The 13233-nt window shown below is 39.7% G+C and overlaps 1 protein-coding gene across 4 annotated transcripts in view; it reads right to left on the bottom strand.

The window, feature by feature from the left end:
• Positions 1 to 12720, bottom strand: part of LOC105380524 (vinculin) — a 43720-nt gene extending 31000 nt beyond the window's left edge. For 3 of the 4 annotated variants that reach the window (XR_007267904.1, XM_048631053.1, XM_048631054.1), the window contains exons 1-4: positions 12507 to 12720; positions 2533 to 2640; positions 784 to 929; positions 296 to 401 (exon numbers count right to left, since the gene is read on the bottom strand). Coding sequence is in view for 3 of the 4 variants with exons in the window: in XM_048631053.1 (XP_048487010.1) it covers positions 296 to 401; positions 784 to 929; positions 2533 to 2640; positions 12507 to 12563 (417 nt within the window). In the remaining variant the exon portion in view is untranslated. Of the gene's footprint in view, positions 1 to 295; positions 402 to 783; positions 930 to 2278; positions 2473 to 2532; positions 2641 to 12506 lie in introns of those variants that run through there. The other variant, XM_048631055.1, reaches the window with a different exon arrangement.
• Between the last annotated feature and the right edge of the window lie 513 nt (positions 12721 to 13233).

Below are 13233 nucleotides of genomic sequence, written 5' to 3'. Positions count from 1 at the left end.
CACTAAGCCGAAAAAGGGCAACTCATGGGGTCATTCTGAAAAACTTTTTGTTATACGACTTTAGTAGCTTAGTATATACCACTTTAGCAACACCCTGTATACCAAGGATGTTAGAAATAGGATAATCCAACACAGATTTTCAAAAGCTGTACATAATGGCAAGCCGATTCACCTTTTTATAATATTTAATCGGTGCTTACTATACCACTTTTGAAACACGTAGGTATCTTCACAAAATACGTCACAACAACAGAATAAGGATATTTTTGATTCTCGGTTTAAACCAACAGCTCACCTTCTTGCATTCCTTCACAATCTTCCTGACCTCCGACTCGTCGAAGCAGAGGAGGAGAGCCGATGTCCCCTGCAGGATGCCGCGAGAACCCTCGATCAGCTTCTTCCTGTGGGAGAAAAACGTTTGTTTATTAGTATGAAGCTCATGGGGTTTTTGGCAGAATACAGCTTTGATTAACTAAGCAAAGGATCTTTTATGGAGATCGTCAATGCCGCAGTAGATGAATATCGCCCAAGAGGCATATTGTGTAGGTACTATCGGTGTGTTGGTATCTTAAGATTGCACCAGCACCTCTCTACTGCAATACTGGTACCTAAAATGCCTACTGTACAGAAGAGTAGCCTTTCAGGTCAGGTCGTCTGCCACGTCAGTCGCTGCAGTCGTCAGCCGTGGTCGAAGTAGGGGTCCTTGTCTGCCTGGTCAATCCCTACACAGCCAGGCTGGAGTAGCGGTCCCCGGCTGTCGCGGCGACAGGTCGCTACAGTCACCTGGCGGGGCCGGAGTACGGGTCGGCCCGCAGCATGTCGGACGCCTGCTGCAGCTGCGACGACGCCGTCTCCACGCGCCGCAGCGCCGGCGGCATGTCGTTGCGGAGCGTCGCGTCGTCCGACGACTCGATCGTCTCGTGGCCCACCTGTGGATTGGAGTAGAGGAGTTGAGTTGGGGAGGAAAAGATGTTATAGTCGGTTGATAAGTCTATGTTCATTTTACAGGCTCCGTTTTAACGTTAACGTTTTTATTGGGAGAGGCGTATGGAGTTCTGTCTGTGATCAACGAGTTCACAGACACAGTAATGAAAACGCTGAATGAAACTTATATGTACCTACACAAAACAGAATTCTATATCCAAACCTTCCAATAAAATAATGATATGTACGATAAAATGGATCCTGTAAAACAGACTGCTGTATAAATGAAACCTTAGAAGGCTTTCCCATTTGAAATGCAATACGTATGTATATATGTATGTATAAGTAAATGTTAGCACAGTATAATGTATATTTCATATAATATTAAGGTTGCTTGAATACATTAAATAATAGAGGTAGACAGTAAAGATAACGTCAGATGCTAGTCTAGCTAGACTTGTTTACGTTTATAACTGGAGGTCACCATTGAAACCCTATCTTACTTCAATCGGATCTATCCAATACCTATCGTGGATTACACACATACGAGTAGCATATATCCACATAGGTATGTATATACCTACCTATCTACCTGGGATTCCATAATCGTGCAACATTTTTGTATGTACTTAGTAAAACTGTTACGTGGTTGAACCTTTGTTATAATTATTAAATATTGGACCAATAATTTCAATCATAATTGCTTCACTACTAGATATTTAGTTGTGGGCCAATTGAATGCACATACTTCAACATACCAATCCAATTAGCTACCGGCATCTTCACACAATGAAGCATTCTCCAATCAAATTGAAGGCCGATCTATCTTTCTGGAAACATCTCATTAGTGACCAGACCACTGCAGATAGCTATCTGATCGCGATGGGTAGCCTCTTGTATTTCAATGGCTAGTCCTGTATGTAATCAGATCATACTGCAGGTTTTATACATGAACCACATTGTAAAATGATGGAAGAGAGGAAGTGTTTACGATCAGGTAAATTGAAATGGCAAGAATTATGCCGGCAAAAAATGTATGTGCATCACTAGATTATGTCTTCTCTTCATTCCGAAACGGGGATAAGGATCTCAACCTATAGCCTGGTCCATATTCTCTACGAGAGGTTTTGTCTCGGGTCTCAACAAAACTATTCATTATTTTCTTCTTGTTTTCTTTATTTTTCTATCTATTAAAACTATTCCGGCGAGCTCTACTGAATAGGGCCTCTACACTCTAGTATTCGCTGCGTCTCGTGTAGTTTTGTCGAGAGCCTGATGCGCGCTTATCATGTGTGTAGCCTCCACTGGACAGTGTCTACAGACCGTGTGTCAGTGGACGCAGGGTGCACGTTACCTTGACGAGGTTGTTGACGGCGAGCGCCACCGCCTGCACGGGCCGCGCCAGCTCGGGCATGGCGTTGCCATCCTCCGCCTCCACTGGACTGTAGACCGTGTGTCAGTGGACGCAGGGTGCACGTTACCTTGACGAGGTTGTTGACGGCGAGCGCCACCGCCTGCACGGGCCGCGCCAGCTCGGGCATGGCGTTGCCATCCTCCGCCTCCACTGGACTGTAGACCGTGTGTCAGTGGACGCAGGGTGCACGTTACCTTGACGAGGTTGTTGACGGCGAGCGCCACCGCCTGCACGGGCCGCGCCAGCTCGGGCATGGCGTTGCCATCCTCCGCCTCCTCGTGCAGGATCACCAGCCGGGACACCTGCGGGACAGATGAGGGGTTAGAGAAGAAGGGAATATAATGGTATGAAAATGAAAATTAAATGGATACAGAGGGCCTATCACTGGCTAACGTGGCAATGCGATACTATTTTCGATACTACACAAACATAAAATGGAAAAAGGAACAACGCCAACGTAGTCTTTTGGAACTAACAAAGTTGCCTTACATTTTGACGGTCGGTTAGAAATAGTAGACGGTAGATTAGAAACATAGATAGGTTCCCAGGGTGCGCCGGATGTTTACTCAATACATATCCTACAATGGGAGGTTTTCAACCATAGACAAACAAGCATAGATTATAGATGACTTCATACTCAACAGCACTGCATTTTTTTAGCCGGCATCTAAAAAAAAATGCAGTGCTGTTGAGTATGAAGTCATCTATAATCTATGGTTGTTTGTCTATGGTTGAAAACCTCCCATTAGAACCGCATGGTCAAAGACAAAGTCAAATGTTTTAATTCTGCCGTCATGGTCGAACCAAAATACCTTCAAATTTTGTTGAGGAATTCTCCCAAAGAAAGACCCAATACCTATACATCATCTTAGCACCAAACAGCTTCTCTTCAAAGGTCATCGGTCCGAAGGACGTCCCACGCTATGCAAAGAAATAACATCGAATAGAAATTGGCACCTTCCACCCGGCATTTTATTATTATGCTCGTATAACTCGGCGTAAAGGCTAAGTTAAATGTCGCGTTGCCCGTAGCACGCCTAAATCAATTAAAGAGTTGGAAACCAAACTTGGCACACGGCCATTTAGCTAACGAATGTATATGTGGGGTGTTATGTGGGAAGTGGAGATCTAGTTGGAGCTACCTCAAGATTTCATTAATTGGAATGTTTATCTGCTACGGTTTATTTTATTAATTACGATGAAACGATCGATACTTCGGCAGATCAAAGTAAATAAATATACAGTTAATCTGATTCCAGTATTCTTTTGAAGTTTAGGTTACAATTTGTATGTACTTAATAAGAATTTAGCACAAGAGTTACTTTCTAAACCCCGCATTCGTCTCTCGTGTCAAAGATACTGAGTGCAACCAATAGAGAAAAATTATATTCAGGGTTTTAGAGGATGCAAAATCGAACCTACGGACTAAGTTATTAATTAAGTACTATTTTAACCCACACACAATCATAGTAAAATACACCACAATATTGATAACCCTACTGAAAAGCCTACCCAATCGCTACTATTTAATAGCCATGCATAATTTAAAAGTAATCATAAAAACAGGTCACAAATCAATACAACAAGCTGTATTAGGTCGTCCATATAGAGTGCGTCCGCGCATGCCTCTTCCTAATTGGGACCGCTGACATCACTCATACATTCATTGACGAGTTTTTACGTCCGTCCGACCATGCCGTAATACTATACGTACTTCAACTCTTAATCTTCATGTAGCAAGGCCGAGAATTGAAGAAACTGCACATATAGTAGTATAGCCGAGGATTAAGTCGGTTTATGAATGGGGGTTCACTTTTGATTTCGTTTAATTGAATAATATAGCTATCGGTGTCTGGTCATTGTAACGATTTTAGGAAGCCTCCGAAAGGGGGGAAAACAAAGCACATAACAGTAAAGATATTTTCACCAGACCTTAAAAATATGTGTAAAATGAAACAATACCAAACAATAACATAGGCAAAATTTAACTACAAAAACGCTTTGGACTCGGAACCTACCACAAAAATACAACAATGAATTGCTATCAAAGGCCACCCTCACTCCCCTGCATTATGCTCTGCGGAGTGTCAGTCGATAAACAAACATAAGACGAGTATCGGGGAGCGGCGTCCACTTGCCGCGAGTAAAGGGCGCGGCGTGCCGTAGGGGGTAGTGTTGGGGCCGTCTAGATGGATCGTCTACGCGGCCTTGAGGCTAATGGTGTATGAGGAGTTTTGTTTTGTTTTGTTTATAGTGAAAATGGAAGTAAAAACCTACCTAGTGTACCTAAATGTCAAGGTGTAAAGTTCCTGTAACTAGGAAAACCGAATACTGTTGCAATCATATTTTGTTGGACAATAACTGTAAAGCAAAATATACTATGTAAACATGTTGTCGTTGTTTATATTTAAAGTTTACGAACCGGAAAGATGACTCATAGAATATATTTAATCATATTACCTTCGCCTTCAACGTATTATTTACCGTTCAATGATAACATAACACCGCATTATACCTATCGGGCCTTATCATGTCGTAGCGAAGTGCTGCCACTACTACTAACATTTCTCGATCTCGTTGCATTAAGGTTATTAATATAGGTAGTGCTGTCCTAGTAGGGGTGGGATTTCATTATAACGTATGCATAAGTTGCAGAAATAAACAAATCAAGGCGCGAGCTAAAAATATCTGAGCATTTAGGTAAATTACGATTAGGGGCATGGAAGCCTACTGCCAATCGACATCTATTCGATTGTGATACAATATTTAAAGACCCTTTAAGTTTAGCATTTTGTTTATAGGACACCTTAAACTCCCACAACTCAACATCTGTCGTCAACATTCGCCGACCTTCAGCCGAGGCCCAGTTGTTCGACCTTGACCTCCATGCCTCGGTGCAGCGCATTAACGGCTCTGCCACGCACGTGTTTAGGTTGCATCTCGATCGGTCAGCAGTGCTGGCAGTGGGACGTGTTATGAGGGCTTTGATGAGAGCTTTCCATAGGTTTTGGAAACGAAGTTACTATGTTTTACTTAATTTAGTATACCCTCACGGGTAATGAAAAAGTTTGAGTAAGAAAAGCACCAAATTACTCCTAAGCGGATAAGCCCAGCTTAATGACGCTGTCTGCAATACCTATTGAAGTAAATTTAAAAGAGCACCAGAATATCACCAACTAAAAACGTAAGCTTTTTGTTCAAATTACCTATTTTTATTATAAGTTTTAAAAAAAATTTGCCATTTATTGCAGGAATTTTGTAAGTGGAACTGTTTCTTTGAATGTGAGTGTAGTTGGAAAAAACTTTGTTATAACGTTAAGAAAGAATGGGTGTATATGAGAGATATTAATAACCTAGGGCACATTCTTTGAGAAACTTTAAATAACTTAGTAAACTTTCAAGCATAATCAACACAAAAACTTGAGACTGTAAGTAAGTACAAGAACCGTGTGAAACTTTAATGAGCGCTAAAAAAGGTTGCGAGAGGCTCCCATATCACTCATTTGAAGCTACTTTAATTAATTATTACTGCTAATGTGAGAAAGTGGCTTGAAGAATGCAAACACAACCAGAATAGAAAAATATGATAAAAGTAGGCACCTGAAGTGTTTTTTTTTAATATATGTCTTGCTGAAGATGTGGCTATTGCAAAATACATGTGTGTACATTCAGGTGTTGTTATTATATAATCATAGTTAGGACGAATAATTACCAACACATTAAACCGTAAGGAAAACGCACGAATAAACCATTGTATGACCAATTACACATACCATACGCGCGAAATATTATACACCGACTCGATATCACATGACGTAAGTAAAGTGATAGAGCTAATACGATATCCTTGTTGAGTGTTACTCATTCATCTCTTAGGAACTCGAGTAAATGGTCTGATTCATCTTTAGTTAACCCAAAACATGGGGTGATCGGAACGCGATGTGTAGTGAGAGTGAGTCAGATACTTCGTTTAAAAGGAGTATTGTATTAATATTAGTGGCATCTGGAATGAATAGCGATTCTTGAATTTACTTCTGAGTGTGTCTGTAACAGAAAACCAGCGCTATGGTTTATCATAGCACCAAGCTGAGCTAGAACCCGTTTCTGCACCTGGAAGCAACACCCTTGCTCATTTTCCTTTACCTTTTTTATTATTTGTTTTACTATTTATTTTTGTGTTGTTTCCGTGTGTGTGTGAAATAAATGTATTTTCTTTCTTTCTTTCTTCTTTCTTTAACGGATTAGCCAGTCACTTAAGTTGTCAGTCGCTGACTGCTTACGGAGTTCAATATTGATCAAACACAGAAGCGATACAACTATCCCAAAGGTAGGCGTAGGTATGCAAACCTACGCAAATCTAATTCATACCTCCAAACAAAAGGTAGACCATTGACCATACGTATTTAATAATCAGTACCTAATTAATGCATCAATTACCATACCAACCTATGATGTAATTTACTAACAATATGCATGGATAATAACAGTAAACAACTGATATTTGAAATGCACCATATGGTAGAACACCCACGCTTGAATCTTGAAGAAGGTGATAGGTTATTTGCATATCGGACGCTTGCATAATTCGCTTTTTCTGCAAACTGCCACATCTTTTCAACACTACTCAACACACCTCAATTTTAGGGTTTCGTTCCCAGTAGTCAAACTATTCCCGTGAACACTCGGCGTACTAGACGCTGCAAACAGTTTGCCTACTACGCAACCAACTCATACATCTTCATCATCATAATCCATCACGCCCCCCAATGCTGAGGCTGGTCACTGGTCTCCTTCCGATGAACTGAAGGGTTTTACGCCCAGTTCACCACGGGCCACGCCTAGTGCGGATTGGTGGACCATCTAAGTAATCTTACTACATGCCTACATTTTCCTAATTCTTCTTCTTCTTCAAGTGCCATCTACTATCGTAGGTCGGCTATCATTATGGCCACTTGGGCCCGGGAAGTCGCAGCTCGGAATAGCTCTATGGTGGACATATTTAACCATTCGGCGAGGTTCTGTAGCCAGTGGGTTCTTCTACGGCCAGGTCTTCTTTTGCCCTGTATTTTCCCTTGCAATATGAGTTGCAGGAGGGCATATTTTTCATTGCGCATTATATGGCCTAAGTATTGCAGCTTCCTTTTCTTAATTGTGTTTAAGAGTTCTAGCCTTTTGTGCATCCTTTGCAGTACCGTTTCATTTTTTACTCTATCCGTCCATGATATTTTCAGCATTCTTCTATATATCCACATTTCGAAGGCTTCTAACCGTTTACATAAGGTCTTGGTCAGTGTCCAAGCTTTCCTAATTAATAATCACCAAACCAATCTACTCTGATAGAAAACACCTATTAGGTATAAGTTAGCACAATATGTTTGTTCATTCTTTTTGTTTAACGAATCCATTCATTCAAAACGATGTGTCGTAAATCTCACCCACATGTCATTTAATCTTCAGTAAATAAGATCGAGTTATTTGGCAACACCAGAACACTGTGGCAACACTCAACTTAGGTTTTTTGTCATAAATATACGAAAGCAAGAAAAAAGAATGAAAAATGAAACTCACAATGTAAATATTCTATCAGACAGACATTTCAACCGATCAAACAACAGCAACCAATACCTACAGATTTTCACCATGTAAGTATTATTTTATGTTTCCGTAAAAGGAGATCTAGTTTATTAGCAAATTAATTATATTTAGTATACATAGTTAAGCAGCCATTTTGAGGTTGTTTAGATAAATATTGGTATAAGTCGCGGGGGCTTCCGCTTTTTCATTTAATCTTTGTCTGTTTTTGGTACGGAACATAGTATGGATCTTGTGGACACATCCATAAATCCGTATACACGAATATTATTATGTATACAAATACCTACATTTCTCATGTGCGATGACATCAGATTTTGGTCTCAAATATTTGATGAACTGTCGCCTACAGAATATCATGATCATGAGTCGCTGACTGTCCAGGCCAATAAGTATATCGAATGTTACACTACACACGTAATTAATAGTTTTAATAAACAATTAATAAATAAACAAATATTCATTTAACGGTCGAACTAGTAGCATGTCCTCCTTAGAAAACCATACAACGCGACAAACGGTTACATAAGGACCTAAATAGAGTGTTACCAGTTTGTTTTAACATTAGTGGAGATGGAAGACAGACAGCAAACCACATAAAATGATAACAGATAAGCGCATAACTTTTAAAAGGATTTTAGAATAAACTTTAAAACCATCGTAAATCGGTCGCGGCATTTAACTTTACTTAGTTAACTCCATCATGCCTTCATCATACCTTTTTCCATCACTAAACGAAATTACACAATGAGGCAGTTTGTGATAAGTGATAACATCTATTGGGCCTAGCAATGACCTATGTTACAGCTCTTGATGGGAGAGGCCTAGGTCACAGATTACAAATAAGTCCTAGGACTACTGGGGTGACTATGATGATTGGGTTCCATTTTCTGATTTCATTTTCTACATCGACTTCATCAATATCAATGTAACTGATGTTAGGAGTAGGGCTCCCGAGTGAGGCGCGAGGATCGACGAATGTAAAACAAACCATGACTCAGATATGAAAATAGATTGCTTTAACAATATCGCCGTAGTTTACGTTTGGGATGTGAAAATAAACGTCGTTATTTTTGTATTCGTAAGGTGAGTTTTGTTTCATTAACGTGTTTACGTTGCGACGTTGAAAAAGAGGGTTATTTTAAGGTTCAAGCCATTTTCTGTGTCTCGGTATTCGGTCTAATTGTCTCTTCCGTTCAAATATTGTCTGGTAGAGATTACTTTAAGCAATAAGACCACCTTTTTGTACAATTTTATTTATTTTAAGTTGCAATTTGAAAGGCCGCCACGGTGGTAAATCCTTGTCCAGCAGTAGTGTTTGACACCGACACTATTTACTATTGTAGTTATTATTCTGTGCCGAAACGCTAAGAAAACATACAAATACCACTAATCACAGAGCGGTGGTAGCTCAGTCGGTAAGCGCCCGCTTCTCACGCAAGAGATGCGGGTTCGAATCCCGGCGCTGACATGTACCAATGAGTTCTTTTAACTTAAGTACAATGTATACCATCGCTCTTACGGTGAAGGAAAACATCGTGAGGAAACCTGCATATCTAGATCTAGCAAATCTAGATATGTGAACCCACCAACCCGCAGTGGACCAGCGTGGTGGGAAATGGTCCAAGCTTAGGAAGGCAGTTTAGACTTTGGGGATATGCACAACGGTTCCACTCGAGAGAGCCAGGTGCAGGTACTGACACCCCCACAGAGAATAGAATAGAATAGACCACTAATCACATCTATGAAACTATCGATCTCAATAGTGCTTCTGAATCTTATGATGACCGACTCCGAAGATATCCGGTGACTAAATTTGCCGGCTTTTAAACTGAAATGGTCATAAAACAGTAGATCCAGAAACCTACTATAAAACATTAATGGATCACGACGGCAAATAGAACCCTATTAATAGTGGCATTAGAAGTTTTCGTTTTAATGATGAGCGGTTAATTTTGTATCTACCTTGGATTGGACCTTCATTTGTTTTAACGATCTATAAGATTTGTATGTTGTACTGTGTATGTGTTTGTCGTTTTGGAGTTTTAGAAATCTCCGCGAGTGTGGGCCTGACTCCAGATATCACAAACTTGTTTTGACAACGATTTTCAGATTGTATTAAACTTGACACTAATAATTACTTCTTCGTAAATGTTACTTCGTTTCGACTTCGCGAGGGGGGCCCGGATATGTACAAAGGTTCCACTCGACAGAGCCACGTACAGGAACTTCGCCTCTCAGAATAGAATAGAATAGGGGGGCCCTGATAGGTACTTATAATTTGGCCACCTAGCGGTATGGCTGGATTATCATCAATATCATCAATATCTACTGCCAACAATCCGTCATCCACCATCCCCCATGCAGATGGTCTGTTCCACCTCACTCGTCGATCAAGGAAGGGCCTCGTCTATTTGTGTCCGATGTCGTGATGGGCGACCGACAGACAGTTACACAACGCACAGCACCTGACGGCTGGCGGTTATTTTAACCACGACGTGATTTTTGTTAGTTTCGTTCAAGTTCGATGTTGCGTGTGAGTTTGGTCTGTTGTTTGTATTGGACTCAACTTTTTACCTGTATGCCGTATGGTCAGAGTCATAAGTGTAGAGATACTTATTTATTTATCGTAGGTACATTATGTGTAGATTTTTTGTTAGTCTCAGCTTTTTGTAATGCTTGCATGGGAATACAAGAACATTTATTATTATTAATTTATATTTTTTGTCACTTCCCACTTGAATGGTAGAGAATGCTATTGGCATTAAGTCCACCTGATTGTACTACTCTTTGTGTACTGTGCAATAAAACTATTAATAATAGAATACAATAATTGGAATAGTTCATTGCAAATCCTTTACATGGATTTTATGAAATAGACTAACAGAAGCATACTTGAAATCAGTCAAGTACTTTAGCACAGGTTTCAAGCACTTTTGCATAATGAGGTTGCATAAAGCTCATTCTTAAAAGCTTCTTGTAATTATATTTACCGCTTGTTCAGGAAGATAAATAAGTACTTACTATAAAAATAATTATTTATGTAGGTGAAATTCATTTCAATATGATTTAGTGGAGGTTGGGTAAAATACTATGGTTTAGTATTTTACGGCTGATACTGACTGTTTTTCCGATAACAAACAAATGTTTTGTCTGTGTTTACTGTTTTCTTGAGTGTTAATGTACTTTTTTGGAGAGTCCTATATCTGGCAGTGGACAATTATGGGCTGGTGATGATCATAATGTTTCATATGTCCATACACAATGAACCACTCCAAGTTACTATAGGTACCACCATCACTTTTACTCTTTCATCGCCAATGGTACCTTGTATTTATAAATTCTATTCAAACATTTCAAATTTTGTCAGCTTTTCTCAGCTATAATTAAACCAGGTGTGATGGTGGAACCGGAACAGCTCTGTTGCACAACAGGATGTGGTTAAGGTCATGCACTCAAAAGACAGCCAAAGCAGAATTTTACATGTTATTAGTGGATCATGATTATCAACATTGCTCTGAGTTTCATTATCAGTATTAAGTCGGAAGTGCACTGAACATACAATTATGTACAAATACAGTGAAAAGTTTGTAAAAAGAAACTCTTGATAATATGAGACATCTGTTTTTGGTCTCAGGATTCTCCATTCAACATTCATAAAGATGAGTAGCTGCTGGACTAGCATTTGTCACTGTGGTGACGGAATGAGCCAGTCAGATTTATTATCAGTCCCTGACTGCCTGAGGTAGACCTTGGAGAAGCTCCTTTCATCCACTTACAAAATATCAAACTGATCATAATGGTCTCTCAATTTTATTTATTGACCTGTTCCGCACAGACAGTCACTCAACCCAGTCACAGTCTAGTGGTTTTATTGCCTTTTGTTCTTGATAATAGCTTCATTAGTGATATATGGTGAGTTAATGGCCTGAATATCTTCTGATTCAATCCTGCTTTCAGAAAAAGCCTTTTATCTTAATATAATGACTAGGGAATATACCATAGGTAGTCCATATCATATTTTATTTAAATATATCTGATCATGAAATAAGTAAGATATTATTTACATTATAATATTTATCATTATGGGAATCTTATTAGAATAACTACAATGTCAAATATTTATTTTTACTTCCAGCATTAAATAGTACTTAGGTATACCTATTCCGCTACTACTGATAATGGTTGAAAGTTTACAAATGCATGGCGACATGCTAAACAAAACGAAAATATTACTTCTCTATTATACATAACTTATGCTGATTCATCTGATATAAACAAGTCAGTAAATAGCCCTAAATGTCGCTGTTGCACTCAGAGACAGATAATTAGGTATCTGGCGGCGGACCGGCCAAATATAGGCATTAACACAAACATACCTGACGTGTTAATCATTTGGTGACATAATCCGCAGACTTGAACCATAAAATCCAGATCAAAACCAGCTATAAACAATAACCGAACCGTTACCGACACCTACACCAAGAAATAGAGAACGTTGAGACAACAATTTCTATAAATACCACCGCAAGATTTCGCCTCCAAAACGATAGCTGAAGATATTGCAAAATGTTACCTGTTGAGCAACTGGCTCCAAAATACTCTCGATGATCTTCGTATGGAAGACCGGCATCTTGGCTGCGTTGTTGTGCAGGCACTACAGTAACATCAGAGGACAAACACAAAGTCAACTAGAAGTGTTTGCGGAAAATTAATCACAAATAAAATAAAAACAGAAAACACGACGCACTCAAACGAATTCCACAAAAATACTGACCACAGAGTAAAAGGAATGACAGATGAAAACTTTTGACGTTTATAAAATGTCACTTGTCAACAGAGTAGAAATTTTACAGATTTCCTCAGAATAACGGCCGAATGGCGTAGTGGTTAGTGAGCGTGACTACTCAGCCGATGGTCCCGGGTTCGATTCCGTCCGATTCGGTCCGAATCCCGGCTGGGGCAGATATTTGTTTAAACACAGATATTTGTTCTCGAGTCTTGGATGTGCCCGTAGAATGGCAATAGGCCCGCCCCCTATTACATTGGGACTAACATAACACTCTGGCGAAAAGTGGGTGCAGCAATGCACCTCTGCCTACCCCGCAAGGGAGTACATTAGTACAAGGCGTGAGTGCGTGTTTTTCTTCCTCAGAATAAGTACAAGGCACATTCAGACAATGTTGCGTCAGTGACAGTGGTACTGACAGTGTGACTGTTAGTGAACGTTAAGACCAAGTTAAAAATGAGTTAAAACCGATAAAACGTACATGTGAGTAGTTAATTTTGTCCTGAATCAATCA

This window comes from Plutella xylostella, chromosome 27 (genome assembly GCF_932276165.1).
Source record: "Plutella xylostella chromosome 27, ilPluXylo3.1, whole genome shotgun sequence".
NCBI lineage: Eukaryota > Metazoa > Arthropoda > Insecta > Lepidoptera > Plutellidae > Plutella > Plutella xylostella.
The sequence above is the reverse complement of the archived record's forward strand: the minus strand, read 5'-3'. Positions and strand labels throughout refer to the sequence as shown.